Here is a 23,152-nt window from a genome sequence, read left to right as displayed (position 1 = left end):
CCATACTGACATCTCCCCCTTTGATCTGTCTCTCATCTCCAGCTCTCTTTAGAACATCACATCCTAAATACCCTGCCATTAGCTAATGCAAAACATGCCAAAAGCAAACTGCAGCATTTTGTCCTTTTTTATGTCACTGTCAATACCATCAGTGTCTAAACAGACACACAAGCTCCCTTCTCTTTTTCTCCCTCCTCATTTCCCACCCTCCCTCCAAGTGCATGCATAGAGAGGCACACACAGGCCACCACAAAATCCAGACGTCTCTCTCTCTACAATATCTCAGAAAAAAACATACCTTCCTTCCTGTCTCTGGGAGTAACATGCTTGTCCATACTGTGGTCTTCTCCTGCCTTTGCTATGCAGCTTTTCTCTGTCTCCCTGATTCCAGACTTGCTCCCCTCCAGGCTACCATGCCATGACCTAAACACACTTTCTTTCCTGCTTCTCTGACCACGTCATCCCCACATTCAAATCCCTCTGCTGTCTCCCACTCATCTTCTGGTCCTCACCCTTCAAGGTCATATTAACTCCACAGCCTAATCATTGCTCTCATTTCCTTTCAGTTCCTCTACTCCTCCCAAGACTCCTACCTCACCCATCTCTTTATAGTCTCCTCCCACTCATTTACATTACTTTCTCCAGTTATCCTCCTTGCCTCTGAAATGTCATTCCACCAGCGTCATGCAAAACAATCACTCTTTTCTCTCATACCCCTCTTTAAACACACTTCCGCAAAACCTACCAACCTTATCATAGCTAATAAGTATTATAAACACACTTATTTAAAAAAATGTGATACTATATATTAAAATGTCAGCTGGTTATAAGAGGCAACGTGTATTTGTTTTGTCTGTTTATAACTTTAATATTCCATGGGGCAAAGATCGTGTCATCCTCTGTTTTGTAGGTCAGATAACACAATGATGGCATTTAAAATAACTAATAACACTGTTCTATGAACAAAATAAAGCACAAAATGAAATAGTTTAAAGGAAAAACTGTGGGTTTTTTCATATTTATTTGAAAACTCATGTTACCCACATTTAGAATTTGATATCTTAAATTGTATAGTATGAAACTACAAAGAGAGAAGGATTTTCTGTATATTTTATTTGGAAATATATACTTTCATTTATGTAGTGCCTTTCATCAAAGAATCACAGAACACTTGAATATTAAACCCTCACAAAATTAACAAATATATACATTAACATTTTAAACTAGCAAAATATCACATACTTAAAGAAAAAACCAAAAAACCTCAGCTTGTTAGCCTATAAAATGCAGGATTAGCAAAAACAACATTTGGATTTAGTACTGTTACAACCAATTTATTTGCCCAGGAATAGCTAACCAGTAGGACACAAATGCATTTCTCCATCAGCAACGCAAAATGTGCTGCCTTTGTTACATAGACCCTAACTCATTGAAAGACATTTCATACACTATGCCGGCTTCCCATCTGGAATCTGTAATAGCTATTGTGAACGTAACTGCTGCACTATTGACATGTTGAGCCATCAAAAACAATCCTATAGTATTCCATGAGCTTCGCATGAAGGTTAAATCAAGAATAAGCAAACTATGAAAACCTGAATAGAGCCACCTACTGTTCATACAGAAAATATAAAATTTCTGCATTCCAAAAACCCCTGTAGCCATCAACCCAAGTTTCTTCAGTCTAAAAAACAGAACCATTTGGATCACCCCAAATTAACTCTTTTTAAAAAAGCATTAGCCCAGAGAACTCAAGTAAATTGATCAAGAACTTCCCTTTCATCTATACAAAATATAATACACACAAATGGCAAAAGAATCCAATTTCTTTTCTCATTCAAACTGGAGGTTATTTTACAAATATCATGGGTATAAACAAAAAGGAATTTGTTAAAAGGACAGCTTAAAAAAGTCATGCTCCTGCCTGAAATTTTTGTACCCACTGTTACAAACAACTAGCTGAATGTAAGATTAGAGAAAAAAATAATTCTGTTCACCTATAGTAAACAAAATGAAAAAAGAGGATTTTAAAAAAATCAAAACTGTGTATATAGTTAGTTGCACTATTTCTAAATACCACCACCCAGTCACTTTCAACTTTTATTTGTGTGGGTCTTTTGCATAGCAATGGGGGAAAGAATTTTTTTGTTTTGTTTTAAAGGGAAAAAATGTGCATTGTAAAAAATCACAAAAATGTTTATGCCGGCCTACACCACTCCTTCTAACTGCCTTTCTGCACACAACCCTTTACCAAACTACCCTCATTTAACACAACCTATTTCTACTCCAGACATTCGTACTGACAGGGAAAACATATCTGGTGAACAGGTGTGCAGAAGGGCACAGGGAGTACATGGTCTGTGGTATACGATAGTTATAGCAATGATAATGGGCATGTTTGCAGTTGGAGGAGAAGACGGTATGAACTGATCAGTTGCTTAACTTTATTTCTTTACTTTTGTGAGTTTGTGTCAGGTAAGTTGCGTGTGTAATAACTTAACTGTTTGACAATAACTTTTTTGTGTATTTATATATTGGATTAAGTTACACACAAATGAATTACAACACTTATTATGAAAAAATTATTATTCACGTTTTTTGGTTCAAAAAGTAATTAACTGGAGTCCCCAAACATTCATGAATATTTCCAATCTATTTTTTTTAAAAACACATATCCTTCCCAAATGCGAGTTTCAAAAATATGAAATTTACTCCATAATGAATATTTTACTGAGAGAAGTCCTTCCAATGATGCAGAATGATTTTACAACAGCTATTACCAAGATGTTTTGAAGTTGGGAGCTGGGTTTTGTGTATGTATCTATTTTGCAGTGCTTGTTTATTTAAACCTCGATACAGTGGTTTAAATAAACAAGCACAATGTTAATTTTGTCTTTTTCATAGAATCATAGAATATCAGGGTTGGAAGAGACCTCAGGAGGTCATCTAGTCCAACCCCCTGCTCAAAGCAGGACCAATCCCCAGCTAAATCCCCAAATCCCTAAATGGTCCCCTCAAGGATTGAACTCACAACCCTGGATTTAGCAGGCCAATGCTCAAACCACTGAGCTATCTCAACCCCACGGATTATTTTTAAAAATATAATCTGACATTTTTACCCCAAAATGATGTATGAATGGGCAGCGTAGAAAAATATGAGAAAGAGCACCCAATATGCTTGACACAGTCAGTCCAAGTCAGAATGTAATCCAACGTCGTACATTTTGGGAGGTGTTCACATTGCTTTATTAACAAAAAGTGGGAGGAGCAGAGGACATTACATCTAAAAAGAGATACATTTAGAATATGTTGAAAGACCTACTAAAGCACTCCAGTCTCAGAAGTGCTTTGGGGTAGGAGTGGGGACAGACCTGCATTTTAGTAAAGTATGAGGAACAAACTTCCCAAAACCATTGGCTATACACTAATAAAAACCACACTTGAAACTTTTCTGGACAAGAGAGTGCTTTCTTCCTTGAAATGTCAGAGGTTTTTAATCCAATGCTATTGGATTAAAATAAATATGGAGATAAAAATGGTGCCATCTGGAACCTCTAGGAAAAAAGGAGTAGCTAATAAGGAGAGGGTTACGTTAAAGTAAAAATTCAGTTTCTACTTGTCACATTCACACAGTTCCTATCTGAGGAAATGCTCCTAAATAATGATAGAAAGTGGAAACACACCCACTGTCACTCCACTCTGCAATGTGGCTAATCACCACCTCAGAGAGAGCCTTGCTGGAGCCACTCCACTTTTACTATCAATTCCCTTCAAAATACACAAACCGCCCTATCTGCCTTTGCACAGGGAACAAGGAAGAAGAGAAGTCAGAATAGGTGGGACTTTCACTACCTACAAGTACTTTTGAAGATGAGTTAGTACAAAATAGCTGAGCAAAGGATTCTCAGCTCTATGAAAGGAATAAGCCTAATACAGATTGTGAAGAGCGATTCTCCTTTCTTTAAAAAAAAAAAAAAAAAGTTCTACAGACTCAACAACAACAAGTATTTTCTACCCAGATTCTCATGGCTTATTCCACCACAGATATGCAATGATCTTCCCAGTAGATTTTCTGAAGATTTTATATACATATATATATATATATATATATGCATTTACAAGTGGCATGCAAGTGGAAGCACTTCTCTCTTTGAATATCACGAGAGGATGGTTACAGAAAGGTCTGTGATGGTGCATACACTTAACATAACACAAAAACTCACATAACACAAGGACCAGGTGTCACCCATTGAAATGAACAGACAGCAGGTTTAAAACAAACATAAGGAAGTACTTCACACAATGCACAGTCAACCTGTGGATCTCACTGCCAGGGCATGGTCTGAAGAATGAAAGTATAATTGGGCTCAGAAAAGAATTAGATAAGTTCATGGAGGATATGTCCAACTATGTCTATTAGCCAAGATGGTCAGGGATGTAACCCCACGCTCTGATGTCCCTAAGCCTCTGACTGCCAGGTGCTGGGACTGGACAGGGGATGGATCACTGCTAAATGCCCTTTTCTGTTCATTCCCTCAAACATCTGGCACTGGCCGCCATCAGAAGACAAGTTACTGGGCTAGATGGACCATTGGTCTGACCCAGTATAGCCATTCTTATGTTCTTATACTTGCCTGTTTTTTTTTCCAGATGGATCACTGATATGTATTTCCAGCTGCGTCCAATTAGTTTAACACATCTTTGGGGAAAGTATTGTCATGGCAATGAAGTAATTTCAGAAGGAGATAGAGGTCTGTTGCTGCTCATTATAAAGGTAAAACAGGAGCAATTCTTAAGATGATTCATATGACACATTGGCGGGCAAGCAGGATGGTTGCCCTGGATTCCAACTTCCAGAGGGTGCCAGACTGCTGTGCCACTCAGCTTTGTTTACTTTTTGCTCCGCTGATTGGCTAGCCAAACGTTCTGTATTTTTTGCTCTGCCACTCAGGTGGGGCAGGAGTGAACCAAAAACATTTTCCATCTGGGCCGACAAAACAACTATGGTATGAGACCATAATTTTTTTTTTTAAATGAAGCAAATCATTTCCACAGACAGTAAAGCACCAGATCATAGAAACAGGATGTCACAGTTAAAGTGGGAGAGGCCAGATTTTGTTTTCTCTTTTAAAGTTAAAGTCGGGGCAAAATGTACATAGACTAAAAGAAGAGAAATGGGAGTAATCATTTTGATACTACATGGAAATATTTTCTCTCTTTTGAAAAGGTGTTTTGGTCATAGGGAAGGTTATCAAGGCTCTCTAGAACGTGTCCTTACAAGATTTGAAAGTCAACTATTCTAGCAAAGTCATCATCTTCTCATGACATCTTTTTTCTTTCCCTGTCTTTTAAAAAAACGTAATTCTTAATCTTAAGCTGCAGTAGCAGTGCTAGTGTCTACTAAGGCCCAAGCCGTCTTCAACCTCTGTCCACGTGTGAACACATAATAATAGTAAGAGGAACCTTACTGTGTAACAGCAGCACAATAACCGCGGTGAACTTAAGTGTTAAAGTGAAATCCTGGAAGTGCAGGACAAGCTTGTGGCCATTTGTTTTCAGCAGAATTGGAACTTTCACACTGTATTTTAAGTCTCTATCCCTTTCTGGTTTGTTAAAACCTTCCTCATAGGGCGGAACTGCAATGATCCACCGCAAAGGTTCTTCCAAGATGTGAACATGCCCCATTTTATCGTGAGTTATTGTGCTAACTCTGAAACGTTTTGATTGTTGCCATTATGCAATTCCCTATTTTAAGGGACTCTGGTTTTCCAGTTTCTGTTTTTACTCATTTCTATGTTCATCTTTTTGATACTTCAGTGCACTGACACTGCATAAAATAATATTTATTGGTTTGCCTGAATTGTTACTACATAATTTATCAGAAATCTGTTGCTTCTTTAGCAATGAAAAAAACACAAAACAAATTAAAAGAGTTTTAAAGCAGTCTCCTTTCATGCTTGTCTCCTATGTTGCGGGCCTGTCCATAAGTGTGCAGATACACACATGTACACACTGCATTTAGAGAGCTACATCAGAAATTAGGTCACTGTCCACCACAACAAAAAACCAAATTGAGTACTAACTGACCCTGGCAGAGAGCGTGCATATGCATGTGCGCACACAAGCCTTTTAGAATACTTTATCCCTTTTATTAAAGATTGGTATTTCAGCTGGCCTAGATTATTTACATATGTTCCAGTGAGACTTTCTGGTTTTGTTATGGGATATGGTAGGAAAAGGAAATATGTATTTAGATGTATAAAATCCTCCATCTGTCAGTGGACAGTGTAAAGAGGACATGAAAAAAGAACCTTGCATTTTCTGACTCTTCCCTCTCGTCCTGGCTATTTTTAAAAAACTGACTCTTGGAATGCTACATTAAACTCATGCATTATCGAAAGCCCTAGTTATTTCAGTAGAAACATCCAGCTAACATTTGGGTTTTGACTGAAATTACAAGATAGAGAAACCCACGCTTCCCAGCTAGAGTCTCTCTATGGAGGAGCAAGATGCATGTGGAATGGGTAGGATAAGTAGAAAACTTATGTGGATAGCAGCAAACTACAAGGAAGCTTGTGGAAAGATCGTTCTGCAGCTAACACTGCATGGCTGCGACTGTGTTGCACGGGTCAGTAAAGACTGTGGTTCAGATTTTCAAGGTCAACTAGGTGATGTAAACACACAAATGGATTAATTTTATGGTGAGTTGTGTGCCTAAAATCCAGCGAACAGGCTATGAAAATCTTTGCCTGTATTCTGCTGATTGGAAGCCATGTCTTGAGTGAATGGCTGCAAAAATATTTTTGAAGGGCTTAAAAATATTACATTTCAGTGGGAAGCAAAGGGACATGTCTGCAGCTGCCAGAGGAATGGAACAACAGGCAACTTTTCTTGCAGGTGGCAGGGGATCAGGGAGGAAAGTTAGCATTTGTCTGCTTCTGAAAGCTTTACATAGGAAGGTTTGGGAAAGGGCTTGCCAGATTTCCAAGAAATGCTCAAAAATATGTATGAATTATCCTAAAGGGCAAATGGATCAAGCATGTTCTAGATTAAATAAAATCAGTGGCACAGAGACTTAGGAAAAGAAACATTCCAGTTGTTTGTAGAGCCACGTTCACCTGAACACAAAGAGACCAAACATCCACAAAGAAAATGTATTGAAGTTCTATAAACGTCTGAGAACAAGTGACATATATCCAGAGTTATGCAAGAAAGCTTCTATTTGTGCTATATTCTTTGGAAGTATTTGTATTTATAAACAGATTTTCTACTATGGAACTAAATATATCAAAACACTGCAGTGACCAAACATAGGCCTGGTCTACACTACAGAGTTAGGCTGACGTAAGGCAATTTACGTCAACCCAATTATGTCAGTACACACTACAGCTTTGTTCCACTGACGTAAGTGCCCTACTACACCGACATCATAACTCAACCTCCACAGGAGGTGAAGGGCTTATGTCAGTGTAGTTATGGCGTTGCAGTGTCTGTGCAGACACTGCTTTACTTGCACTGGCTGTTGACAGTCTCGTCAATTTCAGGGCTGAAATTGACAAGAAAGCCAGGCAGCCAGAGCCCAGTTGTCCCCGGCTCCCTGCCAGACTACACCTGCCCGGCTCCCCACTGGTCTGTTCATGTCCTCCTGGCTCCCCATTCAGAGAGGCGAGAAACCTGGGCAGCTGCCCCCGCGCTCAGTGGGGAATGGAGAGGCGAGAAGCACAGGCGGCTGGCACCCGCTCCCGGCAGGCAATGGGGAGCTGAGCGGAGCTGAAAGCCCTGGCTCTCAACCCCTCCCACTGCTCTTCTTCCACCAGTGGAAGCACTCCTGGTGAGGATGAGCAATACCGATAGGAGGAGGGTAGTGTGGATATCAGCCACTGCAGTAATTACTGTGGTGGCTGTAAGTCGACTTAACAAATTTTTACGTAAGTTTGTAGTTTAGACATGCCCATAGGAATGGGATCAGACCCAAGGTCCATCTCATCTAGAATCCAGTCGCTGGCAGCAGCCAGACTCCAGTCTTCCCTGCATAATGTGTGGCGTCACTTCAAGGATAAAGTAGGACATCAATACATAATATTCATATTACAATAATTATTCCTGGGGGAATTCTGTGTCACTGCGCATCCGCAGACTTCATGTGCCATGCAGAATTTTTTTTCTCTGCTGGAAAAGTCCTGCAGTTATGCCTTTCACCCACCAGTGGCTGCCGTGGCGCCAGAACAAAGAGCAGCTGCTCCCGGGGGGCAGTATCCCCAGATGCAGATAGGGAAGAAAAGAGGTTGCTTTCCTTACAGCACCCTGCCCACCTCACACCACCCTGCCCTCGGGGCCAGGTCAGGAGGCATGGGATATGGGGGGAGGGATAGCATGGGGCACAGAGGGCTGCTGGGGGGGGGGGTCACAGACTGGGGTTCAGAAGGGCTAGTTGAGAGAGATAGACTGGGGCAGAGACTGAATGGGAGTGGAGGGGCAGGGACATATGGGGACAGGGGCAGATGTGCATAATTGAATGAGAGAGCCTAGAGGTCAGCCAGGGTCTGCATGTGGAGGCTCCCTAATAATCCCATACAAAAAATGCTCCATACTTCTCCCACCCACACCCAACAACCCACCAAGTTCACACCCAGGCTCCTTCCCAGCAATTACTTCTCTCTGCCTCAGCTCCTCCATTACCCAGGACTCCCCAAAACCTTTGCACGGCTTCTCAGGGGAGTGGGAAATACGGTTCTATATTGTAGTTTAAATGAATTATTACTCAGAGTTCTGTGCTAATGTGCCTAGTAATGAATCTATTTGTCAAAAAACATTTCCTGAATCTTTTTTGTTATCTGTATTGTTACAGACATATATGCTGACAGGTATTTTGAAATAAATTACCAAAATAATTGAAACTGGTGTGATTATACTGTGTTATTTTGACAAATAAAATATGCAGAATTTTACAGAATTTTAAAATATTGTGTGCAGAATTTTAATTTTTTGGCACAGAATTCCCCCAGGAGTAATATATTCACAATTTGCAGATGAGTTGTTTACTAACCCCCCCCCACTCCAAAAAAACCCCCAAGAGATATTAATGGTGTCATAAATGAACAACTTTCAGAGATGCAGTACCAGTTTCCCCACAGGTATTCCCTCCCCTGCAGCCCACAGAGCATTTTGTCTCTGTGCAGTTTGCGAAGTACTGTATACCATTCACAGTGCTCAATAAAACATACACACAGATACATATGAAAACAAACTGTGCAGCTCTCTGAAATCCTATGTAAGTTTAGGCACAGCTGTTGGCTACCAGCCTGTAGGCAGCATGGTCCTTACTGCCACAAAGGTTGAGCCCCAGTGCCATAATCATTGGATAGCTCACGTCAAAGCATAACCATCCCTACACAACAGTCACGCTACCTGTGGTGGCTGTATTATATATGTCATAGCAGTATACCTCACCTCTTCTTCTCTGAGCTTCTGTTTCCTCTTCTCTTCAACAGCTGCTCTCTTTTGCTCCTCTCTCTGTCTCTGTTCCTCCAGTTTTCTCCATCGTTCTTCAATTTGCTTTTCATACTGAAGTTTTGCTCTTCTTTCCTTCTCCAAAATCTGCTGCTCTCTGGCAGCTTAAATAAATAAAAATACTTACTTAACTTGATTTGATTTTTCCTCGTCTATAAAGTCATTTACCAGTATGACAAAATGGGAAGCAAAGAGCAAAAGTATACCAAGAGCAAATATACAGGACACACTGGTGCAACAAAATCAACAGCACAATGCATAAAAATACACTATGCAGGTTAAAAAAAAAAAGCAATAATCTAATTAGTATAATAAGTAATGGGGACACCCTTTTTTTGCAAACTGGCAGGTGCTCTATTTCTTCCATAGACAACATAATCAGACTAACAAGTGATCTGTATACATTATGAGTTCCTTCATAGCTTTATGGCTAAATTCTTCCCTGCACAAACACGCCTCCTCTGGCTTTTAAAGGGAGTCACATGTAGATGAAGAGGGCCGAATGTGGGTTTTAGAACTACAAAGGCTGATTGTTCCATTTTCTCTTCTTTAAAGAAAGAATTTAAATAGCTACAAAAGCTTTATGGAACAGCTTTGAACAGTGGTCCATTCAGTTAATAATTTTGTATGTTTCAGTTACCTTGTTTGTCACCTCTAGCTATTTGTATGAAGAAAATTTATTTTTGTTGTTGAGTTTGTCGCAATTGCTTGTTCCACATGAAAGTCATAATCCTCTTTGATTCACTAATTTATTGCTATAGAAATAATGACTGAAACATGATAAACAGGATAGTTACTTCAAGTGTATAGGGGAATAAATATTGGGAACAAATCAATAAATTATTAAGAAAAGTTTGCTTGAGAACTGGAGCTTTAGGTAAAAGGCAACAGAAAAATAATTCAGAATAGATATGAATGTATAAGAGTGCATACATACATACACACACACACACACACACACACACACATAAATATATATTTTTGCACACACACTAAAAGTTGCATTAACTTGGATGGATCTAGACTGTTCTCAGTGGTACCAAATGACAGAACAAGGAGTGATGGTCTCAAGTTGCAGTGGGGGAGGTTTAGGTTGGCTATTATGAAAAACTTTTTCACTAGGAGGGTGGTGAAGCACTGGAATGGGTTACCTAGGGAGGTGGTGGAATCTCCATCCTTAGAGGTTTTTAAGGTCAGGCTTGACAAAGCCCTGGCTGGGAGGATTTAGTTGGGGATTGGTCCTGCTTTGAGCAGGGGGTTGGACTAGATGACCTCCTGAGGTCCCTTCCAACCTTGATATTCTATGATTCTATGATTAATAGAACATTATTAAAGTTGAAAAATCATGCATCCAGTCTCATTCTCCTCACCCAGTCAGTCCCCATCTCCACCCCTCAGACTGTTCCAGTCCCAGCCACCCCTCCCAACCATTTCTGGGTCCATCCCCTATCTACTGTTCCCAGTCCCATTTCCCAGCCAGTCCCAGTGCCAGTCCCCACTCCCAGCTCCTCATCTGATCCATCTCTCCCCACGACCCGGGCCTACAGTCCCTTATCCCCATCCCCACTGGCTCTCAGTCCCAATCCCCCCTCTTCAGGTTCCTGATTCAATTCTAGTTGTGAACCGTCCCTTTCCGGCTCCTTCTCTAGTTTCTTGGCCCAAGTAATCTCAACTTCCCCTCTGCACCCTTATCTGATATGTCTCCCTTTCTTTCCCCACCCCATTGGTTCTCATTCCCAATCTCCCTGCCCACAAGTCCCAGTCTCCACACTTGGCTCCTCACCCAGTCTCAATCTGCCCATCCCTTCCCCATTTACCTCCCCAGATCCCATTCCCAGTCTCATCTGGCTCTTGCTCCCAGTCAGTTTCCTTTCCCACCCCTGTCAGCTCACAGTTGTAGTCTCCCCTCCCCTCACAGGCTCTTTATTCCAATCTACTTCCCCCTTCCTGACCCCCAATCCTGGTTCTCATTCTCTCTGCACTCAAATCAGGCAGCTCTCTCTCCCACAATGATCCCAGGCTTCAAGTGCCCATTGGAGAGAGAGTCTCCCCCTTCTTATTTCAGGTGCCCACATCCAGCAGTGGCACGGCCTCTAGCAGCCCAGTGCTACTATTGCAGAGAATACCCTGTTGAGACCCAGGCTGCAGTATGCTCAGTGCATACAGAATCTTTGGGGAATTTACCAACTAAAAACCTAAGATGTCTCTATTGAGCATGTTCAAACTGTGATTCTTCAAAGGCTTATAACTTGGCCAGATTCTGGCCCCTTTTCACAAGGACAGGAAAGGGCACATCCATGATAATGGCTATGTCTACACTGCAATTAGACATGCCTGGCTGGCCCGTGCCAGCCTATTCGGGATAAGGGGCCCTAGCTCAGGGGCTGTTTAATTGCAGTGTAAATGTCCCGGCTCAGGCTGGGGCGCAGGCTTTCGGACCCTGCGAGGTGGGAGGGTCCCAGAGTTTGGGCTTCAGCCTGAGCTGGAACCTCTACATTGTAATTAAACAGCCCTTTTAGCTTGAGCCCCTGTGAGCCCGAGGCAGCTGGCAAGGGTCAGCTGCGGGTGTCTAATTGCAGTATAAAGGTCACACAAAGGCCACACCCCTGCCAAATTTCAAGTCCCTACTCCAAAAAATCAGGGCCCTGCAGCTTTTCAAAGGAAAGGTTGCTAGAGATATTTGACATGAGCAAAACAACATTTTCTCTAGCCTCATTCTTGGAAACAACTGAATCATTTTGGTGAAATCTTCCAAAAATACCTGTCATGGCAAATTTCAGTCCAAATGTTTAAAGTTTGGCAAAGTTAAAAGCAGGATGTCTTAATGGGAAGTGTTGGGCAGCGTGCCCTGCCTATAATAATGAGGTAGAAAAAGTTATTCAGAAATATTTTGCGCGCGCACACACACACACACACACACACACACACACACACTCAACATTTCCCATGAGGTTTAAGTTGTTCTTTAAAGCATCAGAAACGACACCAATGAGTCTGAAAATAATTTTTGCCTCCCATGACTGAAAAATGAATTTGTAAACTTTAATTCATGTGACAGCAAGGCAAAGGAAATATTTAGTTTATGCCACTCTCACTAACTCCACTTTAATTTTAAAGTTGTTAACCCTCAGAGGCTAAAATCACAATGCCGCAGCCAATCAATCTTTCATTGTAAATATCATTCAAGGCTTGACTTTTTGACAGAATCATATACATCAGCTTCCAAAAAGTCAGTATCTCACACATATATTCATGTCATAATATTCAATAGCACATTTATTGAAGATAACGGATTGTTAATTGTAGCATGTGAAGTGCTGTACACTGAAATCAATTGAAAGAGTCCTAGAAGATTAGATTCTCTGTTTGAAAGTGAATTAGATTCTGCTAAAATTCTTCAGCAATTTAAACCATTTCAAGATGGCGGAAAAACAAAAGTAGATTGAAATATAACATTTAAAATTCAGAAGAGGAAAAACACAATTATTTTCCTTTTAATAATGTAAGCCCCACTAAAAGTCACATATAGCTTTCAAAAAATGCAGAGGTCAACTTACCTAGGTATTTTTCTCTTTCTTCTCTTCTTTCTTTTGCTAATCTTTGCCTTTCATCAGTTTTCAGAAATCCATCCACCACTAAAACCAGAGGGGAAAAAAGGAATTTTAACAATAAAAGTCAAGAAGAGTCCCGAAGAGCCACAGAGCTAGTGCATTTCTTTTTTTAAAAAATTACACCATACTCTCATGGGTTATTGCATTGTATCAGGGATTTATTTTTTTAAAATAACTCCTTACTATGTACTGTGGAATTCAAGATAAAGTTAATCACTGTAAATACCCAAGCCTGAATCCCTTCCACTGCAGACAAGTGAAAGATCAGGCTTTTGTAGGCTGTGGTTTTTTAAAACCTTTGTGAAGGCAAAGTTACAATAAAACATTAATACACTACCCACTGTACATCACTTGTTCAGGATAAGGTTAATATTCAAAGAATCTGGCTACAGATTCTGACCTGCTTGTTGGGAATCCTTCCTCTGCGGAGTACACTAGGAAGGGTGACCAAATTTTTAAACACCTATCCTCTTTTTGGAGCTTCTCTTCTGTGTGTACTTTTAGTTTACTTTAAAAATACCCAGACATTTTTATTGCTATATATTCAATATCATTAACAAGCTTGTTCTCAAATCCTTGACTAGGGTTGGGGTATTTCAGTATAACAATAAGGCACAACAAGTTGTCATTCCTCACAAGACATAGGCGATCATTTGTGAGACCTTCAATGTTTTAGTAATGTTGTGGACATTAAAGGGAGCCAGCATCAAAAGACAGCTTTATTTGCCTTCTAGTATAACTGTTACATGATCCTGTGGTCTCCTTATTAGTGGGTTAAGCACAGCCATACCGAATCCCTGGAATAACATTTGCACAACAGAATCATATGTAATTATTACTGCAGGAGAGTACAGAGGCAGCTCCCTTCCTGCAGCTGGTACAAACAATTTATTTCCCCACCTCTGACCCCGCCCCCAGTCAGGAAACACACTTTTCATCTTCCTCTCGCTTGGCTTCTGCACTTTCCATCTGTGAGAAGCCACACCCCTTAGAAAAACGAATAGGAGTACTTGTGGCTACAGCCCACTTCTTATGCTCAAATAAATTTGTTAGTCTCTAAAGTGCCACAAGTACTCATTCTTTTTGCGGATACAGACTAACACGTCTGCTACTCTGACACCCTTTAGAGGCGGTCTATGGATATGCCATGCACAGACCCAGCCAGCACAGTAAATCTGCTACAGTACCAGGTCCCCTAGAAAGTGTCAATTAACAGACAGACATTTCACAAAACACAATACAAAATACAATGTAAGTCATCCATCTGAGGCGTAACTACATTGTCTCCATTTATACACCAACAATTAACCAGGGGCCCTTCGATCAAACAGACTATTAAAAGGCTCCTTCTGAATCATGTTCTTAGGTAGCCTTCAGACATTGACTCAACGCATATTTGCTTCTTATTCCAAGGTAATGGCCTTCACTTTCTTCCAGGTTTTCAGAAGCCACTACAACCCTGCCAGAGCAGCAGTGTATACAGATAGCTAGAACTTAGATGTGTATCTATAGTTAGTGATTAGTTTATTTGGACCCACTGTTGTGCCAGTGTGGTTTCCTCATATCACATATGTCGTCTAAAGAGCAAAGGACAACAGAACAGAGCAAGGTATACAAGGGAACAGAAGTATGCGAGTTTCATTCAAATATTAAAAAGGGAGAATTACTTAGCTTGTAATTCTGCTTCTCTGGAAGTGGTATCTCACTGCAGTCTCACTCCTGGGCCTCAGCTCCTCTGAGAAAAGCAGGTGGTGACCAGGAGTGAGAGTCCTGCCCAGATGGTGGCATAAAAGAATGTATAATATGCACTATGGAAGTTTAAAAATCAGCCTGGCAAGGCCATCAAGAAAATTTACCAAAACACAAAGTCCAGTTGTTCTGCATTACAATGATTACAGAGGACAACACTGGTTCTCTCGAGCACCTTTATGCTCTCTCCCATACCATACCACACCTTACACATGAGGAAATTTCCAACTGAAAATCTGTAAACAGCGAGCAAGTTGAAATTACTGCTACTGAGTGGCTTATGACATTTAGGGTTTGTGCAGCTAGACTACACTAAAATATCTGGTTGTTACTGCTGCCCCATGTTTCTTCTCCACTTTCCAGGGTGCAAGGAGAGAACGAGGAGTTGCTGGCAAAGAGATTAAGACAAGGCGCAGGAAGGTGGTTGTGGGGAAATGAAACAGACTGAATGAGACCACGGGAATGAGGAACCCATGGGGGTGGGGAGCTGGAAGGGGTGTGTGCACTGGAGGCCAACGGGTGGGAGAGAAATCAGATGAGGAGCTGGAAGTCGGTAACTGGAAAGGGAGACTCAGACTGGCTAAACAAGGAGATGGGGATAAGAAGCCTAAGGAGTGAAGACTGGGATTGGGACAGGGACAAGATGGAGGGGGAGGGGCAGAAGAGTCTGAGGCCATTATAGAATGTTTCCCTCCACAGCCTGGAACGGAACCCAAGATTCCTGAGTCTCTCAATTCCTCTGCTATCAGCTAATATCTATGAAACCTTCTGGCAAAAAGTGTCATCTCCCTGCTGTGCTGGTCCACATAAAGTAACTGCTATCATTAGCTCAAGTAGCAGAGGTCTGTGGGGTGGATCTAAAGTTTCCAACCCTGCTGATGACCCATATGGATGTCAGTATGGTGTCACACTATGGAATTTCTGTTTTTTCAGTTTGGCTTTTTTATAAAATTAGGAAATTACTCACAAAAAATTACGTTCAAAGAACATTATTAAGGCTGCAGAGCTCAAAAGTTAGGAATTGCCAGAATTAAGGTTGCCTCTTGAACCTTAAATTGCCACTTGTGTGCATATGAATTATGAGACAGTTATAACATATAATATAATGTGGAAAAATAGTAACATACTATTTTTTCCACAGGACTCCTGCCTTACTCAATGCACGGAATAGATGGTGCTCACTTGCTAAGCAGCTGTTCAATATTTTCTTTTTCCCTAATTGTCCAATGAGTGGCCCCAGGCCTTAACTACTGCACACAGTTCAAAACCTGCTCTGAAGAGAAAATTATTAATTTCCTCATGGGCCTATGGAAATGATGCTTGCTCATATTTATATAGAAATGTGTTGAAATGTAAGTCCAAAATTCTATTTTCTAAAAATAGGCTGGACAGTAGCCAAGTGAGGCCTCGTAAAATATGAGTAAAGTGAAGTGAGATAATTCAGAAGCAAATTGGAGATTAGTTAGGACATAACCCCAGGTCATGTTGTAAAACATGTTTTGGTCCCAACTGGTTTTCTCGAGTGTTCTACATAAAATGTTAATGTTTTGGAAAATCTTACCTATATTGATAGTTATTGGTATGGCATTTATGTGGATGTTAATTAAGATGATGTTTAATGTTAAATAGCCAATGAGAAAGTAAAAAATATTTAATTATGGCAGTGGATATGTATTTATGGTAAAAGGTGGATTTAATGTTAAGGGGCATTATTATAGTTGATTATAAAACGGTAGCACACTAATTTTAGATTCGGTATGGCCATCCACCATCAAGGTAGAGGAAGAATTATAACTATTAAGGAACTGATCACTTCTAAATGTACCATTTCATATTAGGAAGGGAGCATGACTGCAGTGTATGGTTATAGATCTCTACCTCGATATAACGCTGTCCCCGGGATCCAATAAATCTTACTGCGTTATAGGTGAAACCGCGTTATATTGAATTTGCTTTGATCCACCGGAGTGTGCAGCCCCGCTCCACCGGAGCCCTGCTTTACCACGTTATATCCGAATTCGTGTTACATCGCGTGGCGTTATATTGGGGTAGAGGTATACTGCAATACCTGTTTGCTTAACTATTTTATATTAAATAAAGTCTTTAATTTTAACACTCCTTGTGCCAGTCACAGTCCTCCACTAAATTAAATTATCTGTAATTGCCCTGGAGGCTCAAACCTTAAAAGAATTCAGATTGGTTTTATTTCTTATTTTTAAGATACTAATTGGGAACACAAATAAAAAGTTACAGGGCGCTCATCACAATAGTTTCTAAGTGCTGCACAAACATTAATTTATTATTAAAATACTCTTGTGAAGTGAGGAGGTGGTATTTTACAAATGGGGAACTAAAACACAAAGATTAAGGTCAAAACTGTCTATTGATTTTGGGTGTTCTATATAAGGCCTCGTTGTTCAGAGTACTTAGCATTTATAGCACTTTATATAGTCAGAGTAGAGTTCTTGTTGACCTCTGTTGCAACTGTGAGTCCTTGGGCTCTGAACTGCAGAAGTGCTAAGTATCTCAAGATGGACAATCAGAAAATGAAGAACACGCAATGGCCACCTGTGAAAATGCTGGTTTCAGTGACTTGCCCAGCATGATGCATTACATAGGAACTCTGTGGCAGAGGAAGGGATAGAATCCAGTTCTCCAGGGTGGCATTCCACTGCTTGAACTAGGAGCTCCTCCTCTCTCTTCTTGCAATCCCCTGCCTCATTCAATACACACATTCCAACCTCTGCAACAAATGAGGCAGGAATCCTATGGACAACAGCCTCCTGCATTACACAACCCAGATTCATCCCTAGAGCAGATCCTTCCTGTGCACTCAATAAGCCAGAGGTCCTATGGAAAAAATAATATGTCATCATGTAAAGACTATCAGAATGCATATGCACAAGGAAGGCAAATTAAGGTTGCACAGTCAACCTTAATTCTGGCCCATCCTAACGTCTGAGTGCCTGATTTTGCAACCCTAATAATATTATTTTAACATGGGGTTTTTTGTGTGTAATTAATATTTAACTTGTCTGTCAAAAGTTTCTTGCCCTAATTGAGTAGGCAAATAATTTTCTCCAAAGCTGATCTAGCTATTTCTCTTGTGTAATAACTGATTATTTGGTAGTGATTTTTTATTGCAGGTCAAAATAAGCACACAGAGCAAGGGCATAGAATATAGAATACAGTGTAAAGATAGTAGCAGTAATGGAGGTTCACAGTTAATTTACTAAGAATATGATCAATAGTACAAATTTAAATATTCTAAAAAGCAGATTGCAAATGATGTGCATCAGATAAACTAAGTGCACGTTTATGAATCACACCACCATTAATCTCCCATTTAAAAAATGGCATCTATTTATTTCACATAACGAAATACCAGCAGATGGCAGAGCAATAGTTTTGCAAAATTGGAAGCATGAAAAACTGCACTCCAGGACTGAAAACTTGTATACTAAGCTTCAGTCAAAAGGATTTTTATTGCCAAGCCACTGGTCCCTCAACAAGGGATCTGAAGTGGTGAAGGACTTGTATAAAATTCCAGGACACAACCACCTCTGCAGAAAAGGGTCATAATAGGACTCTAGAAATCAGTTAAAATGTCAGTACTCTTGCAGCAGTAATTCATCAACAAATATTGAAGACTTTTTTCAATACTTTTACATTCATTTGAGATAAACATTCACAGCAGCACATGCACACTTATCTTAATCACGGCTACAATTCAGTCTAATGGACTTGCTGCCTCTGGAGGTCCTTTCAACATAAATTATTGTGTGATAAAACTGAATGTCAGAACACATTCTCTGCCTGGTAGTTTTTGGGAGGATAAATTACCATTTCTTGGGCAATGCTGCTCAAGAAGTAGAAATTAAACCACGTCAACTGAAATGTAGAACAAGTTTCTAAACTTAATATAATGTTGCCACTTCTGACACCAGCCTTCTGTTTCTGACACAAGTACTGTCCCTCTGTCAGGAGAGAGTAGATGTCTGGGCCCTTGTAGATTGTCTTCCCAGTGTAAGAGAAAATCTGGGATGTGGACTCAGTGCATATCCTAAGCATAACTTGCTTTATTTACATGCACATACACAAATCATGGTAGACAGGTAGTTACCCACCACACACAAGCAATCCACTCTTCCAGAAATCTCAGCCCACACATCAAAGTCCAGTTCCAGGAAGTTACTCTGTCCCAAGAATGGTCTCCAAATATAGAGAATAAAGCAGACAGCAAACTCTCTGCTCTCTTCCACAGCTTCTGTCCAAGTAGTACTGCACAGTAAAATAATAATACAGCATTTCTTCAAAGACTAAAAACTGTATTGCAATCTAAGAAAAAGAACTTGTAGGATTATGCATAACTTTGCCATGCGGTGACTCCCCCATAACAATACTCAGCATCTTACAAGATGTGCCAAGAAACCATGACATACAAATTTATATTCACAAGATTCAATACTTCAGAAACAGATGGGGTAGGAATACAAGACATACTATAGACTGTCATAAGGAAAGTATCTGTGAATTTTGTATTTTGGTACAACACTGACCATAGTCCCAGGTCAGCTAAAAGAAAATTGTTTTTCAAACTCTGGTATATTGCCAAAAATCTTGCAAGTGTTAAGTAACAATGTGTCAAGTAGAGATGGTCATGATTTTTTCCCCCTAAATTTTCCATGAAAAATATTGACAAAATAACTGTTAATCAAACGTTTTCCTATAAATTTTTTCCGGGTTTTTCATTGAACTGAAAACCCAAGTTCAGAAACATTTTGGGCTTTCAACCAATTAAAAATTTTGTCCAGTCCAGTCTTCGCTTGAATGGCTGAAACTTTAATTTTGTTTTTCAAAATAAATAATCTAAAAATTTCATCAATATTTTCCACAGAAAATACTATTTGACAAAAAAAAATTTGTAAAATAATATTTTGAATTGATAAGTTTCAGACAGCTCTAGTTCCAAACACACAAGAATCACAGTATTTTATTGGTCATAAAGAGGTTAATGTTAATGTGGATAGTCAAGAAGTGGTGACTATATTTCAGCATCCATTTTGAAAGCATGCCATATTTACATAAGGTTATGGTACTGATTTTTTTAAAAAATTCAAGTTATATTTACTTAAGCTTTACCTACGAGACATCCTGAACCATTCGCTAAATGTCCTTTATCAAAAAGATTTTCAGGGTATTTGCAATGCACTAGGAGTTTGGTGATCAGCAAACTTAAGTATAAAATGGTTCCCTCTTGACACCTCACCATATTCCAATATCTAAGAGGGCAGTCCACGCCGTCCCTCTCTCTCTCTCTCTCTCTCTCTCTCTGCTTAATTCCCACACTGAAGCTCTGATATTTAGCCAATACATGAACTTAACTGGAAATAAAATGTAACCCCACAAAGGTCTCCAATTATGTTTAATCCTAAAAGAAATGTTAATCCATCTCTTAACAAGCTGCACGGAAATTCACAAAAGAAGGCTCTTGTGTTGGGTTAAACAGAACCCTATTAGCTATGAATAGGCCATAAAAGGGATGCTTATCTAGGAGAGTTGAGGTCCTATATGTTAGGAGCATTTGAAGGTAAACAACCCTCCCACATTTATTTTGGGAAGAGCCCTGACCTCTAATTTAAACCAGAATTTAGGGTGCCATCTCTGTAATTAAACACATCTTAGACATATGCAAGGAAGTAAGTTAACTTAGAAATCTTTACTAATGTTCCCAGATTTTGAGATTAAAATTGTATGTCCTAATTATATTTAGGACTTTGGAAGTTCCAAAACTCAGGTTCTTGTCCATAAAGGACTTTCAATTAAAAGAAACTATCTCTTGGGAGAGCAGAATCACTGCATAAATAGGATACACTCATCTGAGTTGAGATCAGGATGCTTCTGTATTCAGGACTTCTGGACCTTTGGACAAAGACTGGATCTCTCAATGAAGTGAATCAGTGGACTCTCTTAGGTGTAGAGAACTAACTTGGATTTTGCAAAACTTTTTATGCAACATCTTTCCATTCAGCTGTATGGAAGGGTTGGCCCAATTCCAAAGAGGAATCAATCGCTCATTCTAACATCATCCCATTGGGCAGTTTAAAATTTTGGGACATACTCAGATTTGATTGCAGGTAATAAATTCATTGACTGAACAGGTCAAAATATCATTTCATGTTTTCTATTCATCCAATAGATGGCAACCAAGCTTTAGATAAGTTCACCTCTTCAACAGTTTCAAACCCTTTTATTTTGGACTTCTTTAATTTCTTTTTTAGCACTGTTAAATAAAATATATTCCAACAGAATTGTTTGAAAAGTCTTTTGGCTCAATTTTCTGTCACTACTTCTTCTTGAACCATTTAACAACAGGATGGGGTAACTTGGTGATTATCTTCCAGAATTCTACTTAATTTTGAAGTTAAAGCTTTCATCTTCTTTCTTCTTACAATGAGAAGAGATGAAGGTTTCCTCCGATTTGATTCTACTTTTAAACAACTTCCAGGTTCATTATAAAATCATAATCCTAATTACCAATAATTAAAATATTCTGGCTATTCTAACCTGTCCTAAATAATTTCAAAACATTAATAAAATGAGCAAAAAAAATCAAAAAGCTTATATTATCAAATATCAAATTCACAATTTAAAGTTAGCAATTTTATACAACATTCCTACAATCAGTAATATGTGAACATACATTTTCAACATTAACTCTTATACGAATACTTCGGTACTATTCCCAGATTGGTCAAAATATTTACTTGCAAACATAAAAGATAAAGTTAGCTATATAATCAGACAAATATTAGGTTTTCTTATAAGAAAGGAATTCAGAATTGTCACCTTAAAAATTAACAGAAAAAAACATAAATTCCTTTGTTTTCAATAGTTTCTTGTTTCTCAGGGTGCTATGGCATGCAACCTTAGGAAAGAAAGAGCTTTCCTGAAAATAAAAATACTAAGAAGAACTCTACAGACAACAGAAGGAAAGGGGAAACAACAACAGGTCATACTGAACGGTGAATTGTCAGGCTGAAGGGAGATTACTAGTGGAATTTCTCAAGATTTTGGGACCAATTTTATTTAATATTTTCATTAATAACCTTGACACAAAGATTGGGCATGTGCTAATAAAACTGCAGATGTCACAAAGTTGGGAGGTATTGCTAATATGGAGGACCACCAAAATATCGTACAAAATGGATGACCTAGAAAACTGGACTAATAGAAATGGGATGAAATTTAATAGTGCAAAGTGTATGGTCATACACTCAGGTACTAATGACAAGAATTTTTGCTATAAGCTGGGGACTTATCAATTGGAGGAGACAGAAGAGGAGAGAAGCCTACATGTACTGGTCTATCACAGGATGACTATGAGCCACCAATATGATGTGACTATGAAAAAGGCTAATGCAATCCCAGGATGCATCAGGCAAGATATTTCCAATAGAGATAGGGAAGTGTTATTACCATTATACAAGACACGGTGAGACCTCATTTGGAATACTGTGTGCAATTCTGGTCTCCATTGTTTAAGAAAGATGAATTCAAACTGGAATAAGTGCAGAGAAAGGCTCCTAGGATGATAAGAGGAGACTTACAAAAGCTTGGCTTGTTTAGTCTAACAAAAGGAAGGCTGAGGGAGATATGATTGCTCTCGATAAATAAATCAGAGGGATAAACACCAGGGAGAGAGAGGGTTATTTAAGTTAAGGATCAACATTGGCACAAAACCAAATGGATATAAATTGGCCACCAACCAGTTTAGTCTTGAAATTAGATGAAGGTTTCTAACCATCAGAGGAGTAAAGTACTAGAACAGACTCCCAAGGGGAGAAGTGGGAGCAAAACATCTAATGTGTTTCAATACTGAGCTTCATAAGTGTATGGAGGGGATGATGAGGCATATGGCCCATCCACAATTGCTATTAGAAGTATCTCCAACTGCCAGAGATGGGACACTAGATGGGGAGGGATCTGAGTTACTACAGAGAATTCTTTCCCAGCAAAGTTTCGCACACATGTTCAGGTCTAACTGATCACAGTGTTTGGGGTCAGGTCAGATTGGCAGAGACCTTGTGAGATTTTTTCGCTTTCCTTTGCAGTGTGGGGCATGGGTCACTTGCTGGTTTTCACTAGAGTAAATACTAGTCTTTAAATCATGATTTGAGGACTTCAGTAACTCAGCCAGAGGTTATGGGCCTATTACAGGAGTGGGTGGGTAAGGTTCTGTGGCCTGCAATGCGCAGGAGGTCACACTAGATGATCATGAT

At 39.6% G+C, this 23,152-nt stretch overlaps 1 protein-coding gene across 18 annotated transcripts in view; it reads right to left on the bottom strand.

Annotated features, from left to right (window-relative positions):
- MAP7D2 (MAP7 domain containing 2) overlaps nucleotides 1–23,152 on the bottom strand; it is a 128,891-nt gene that overhangs the window by 42,341 nt on the left and 63,398 nt on the right. For all 18 annotated transcript variants that reach the window (XM_034755532.1, XM_034755555.1, XM_034755578.1 and 15 more), the window contains exons 2-3: nucleotides 13,068–13,145; nucleotides 9,451–9,614 (exon numbers count right to left, since the gene is read on the bottom strand). In XM_034755532.1, coding sequence (XP_034611423.1) covers nucleotides 9,451–9,614; nucleotides 13,068–13,145 — 242 coding nt within the window. The remainder of the gene's footprint in view (nucleotides 1–9,450; nucleotides 9,615–13,067; nucleotides 13,146–23,152) is intronic.

This window comes from Trachemys scripta, chromosome 1, assembly GCF_013100865.1.
Source record: "Trachemys scripta elegans isolate TJP31775 chromosome 1, CAS_Tse_1.0, whole genome shotgun sequence".
Taxonomy (NCBI): Eukaryota; Metazoa; Chordata; order Testudines; family Emydidae; genus Trachemys; species Trachemys scripta.
The sequence above is the reverse complement of the archived record's forward strand: the minus strand, read 5'-3'. Positions and strand labels throughout refer to the sequence as shown.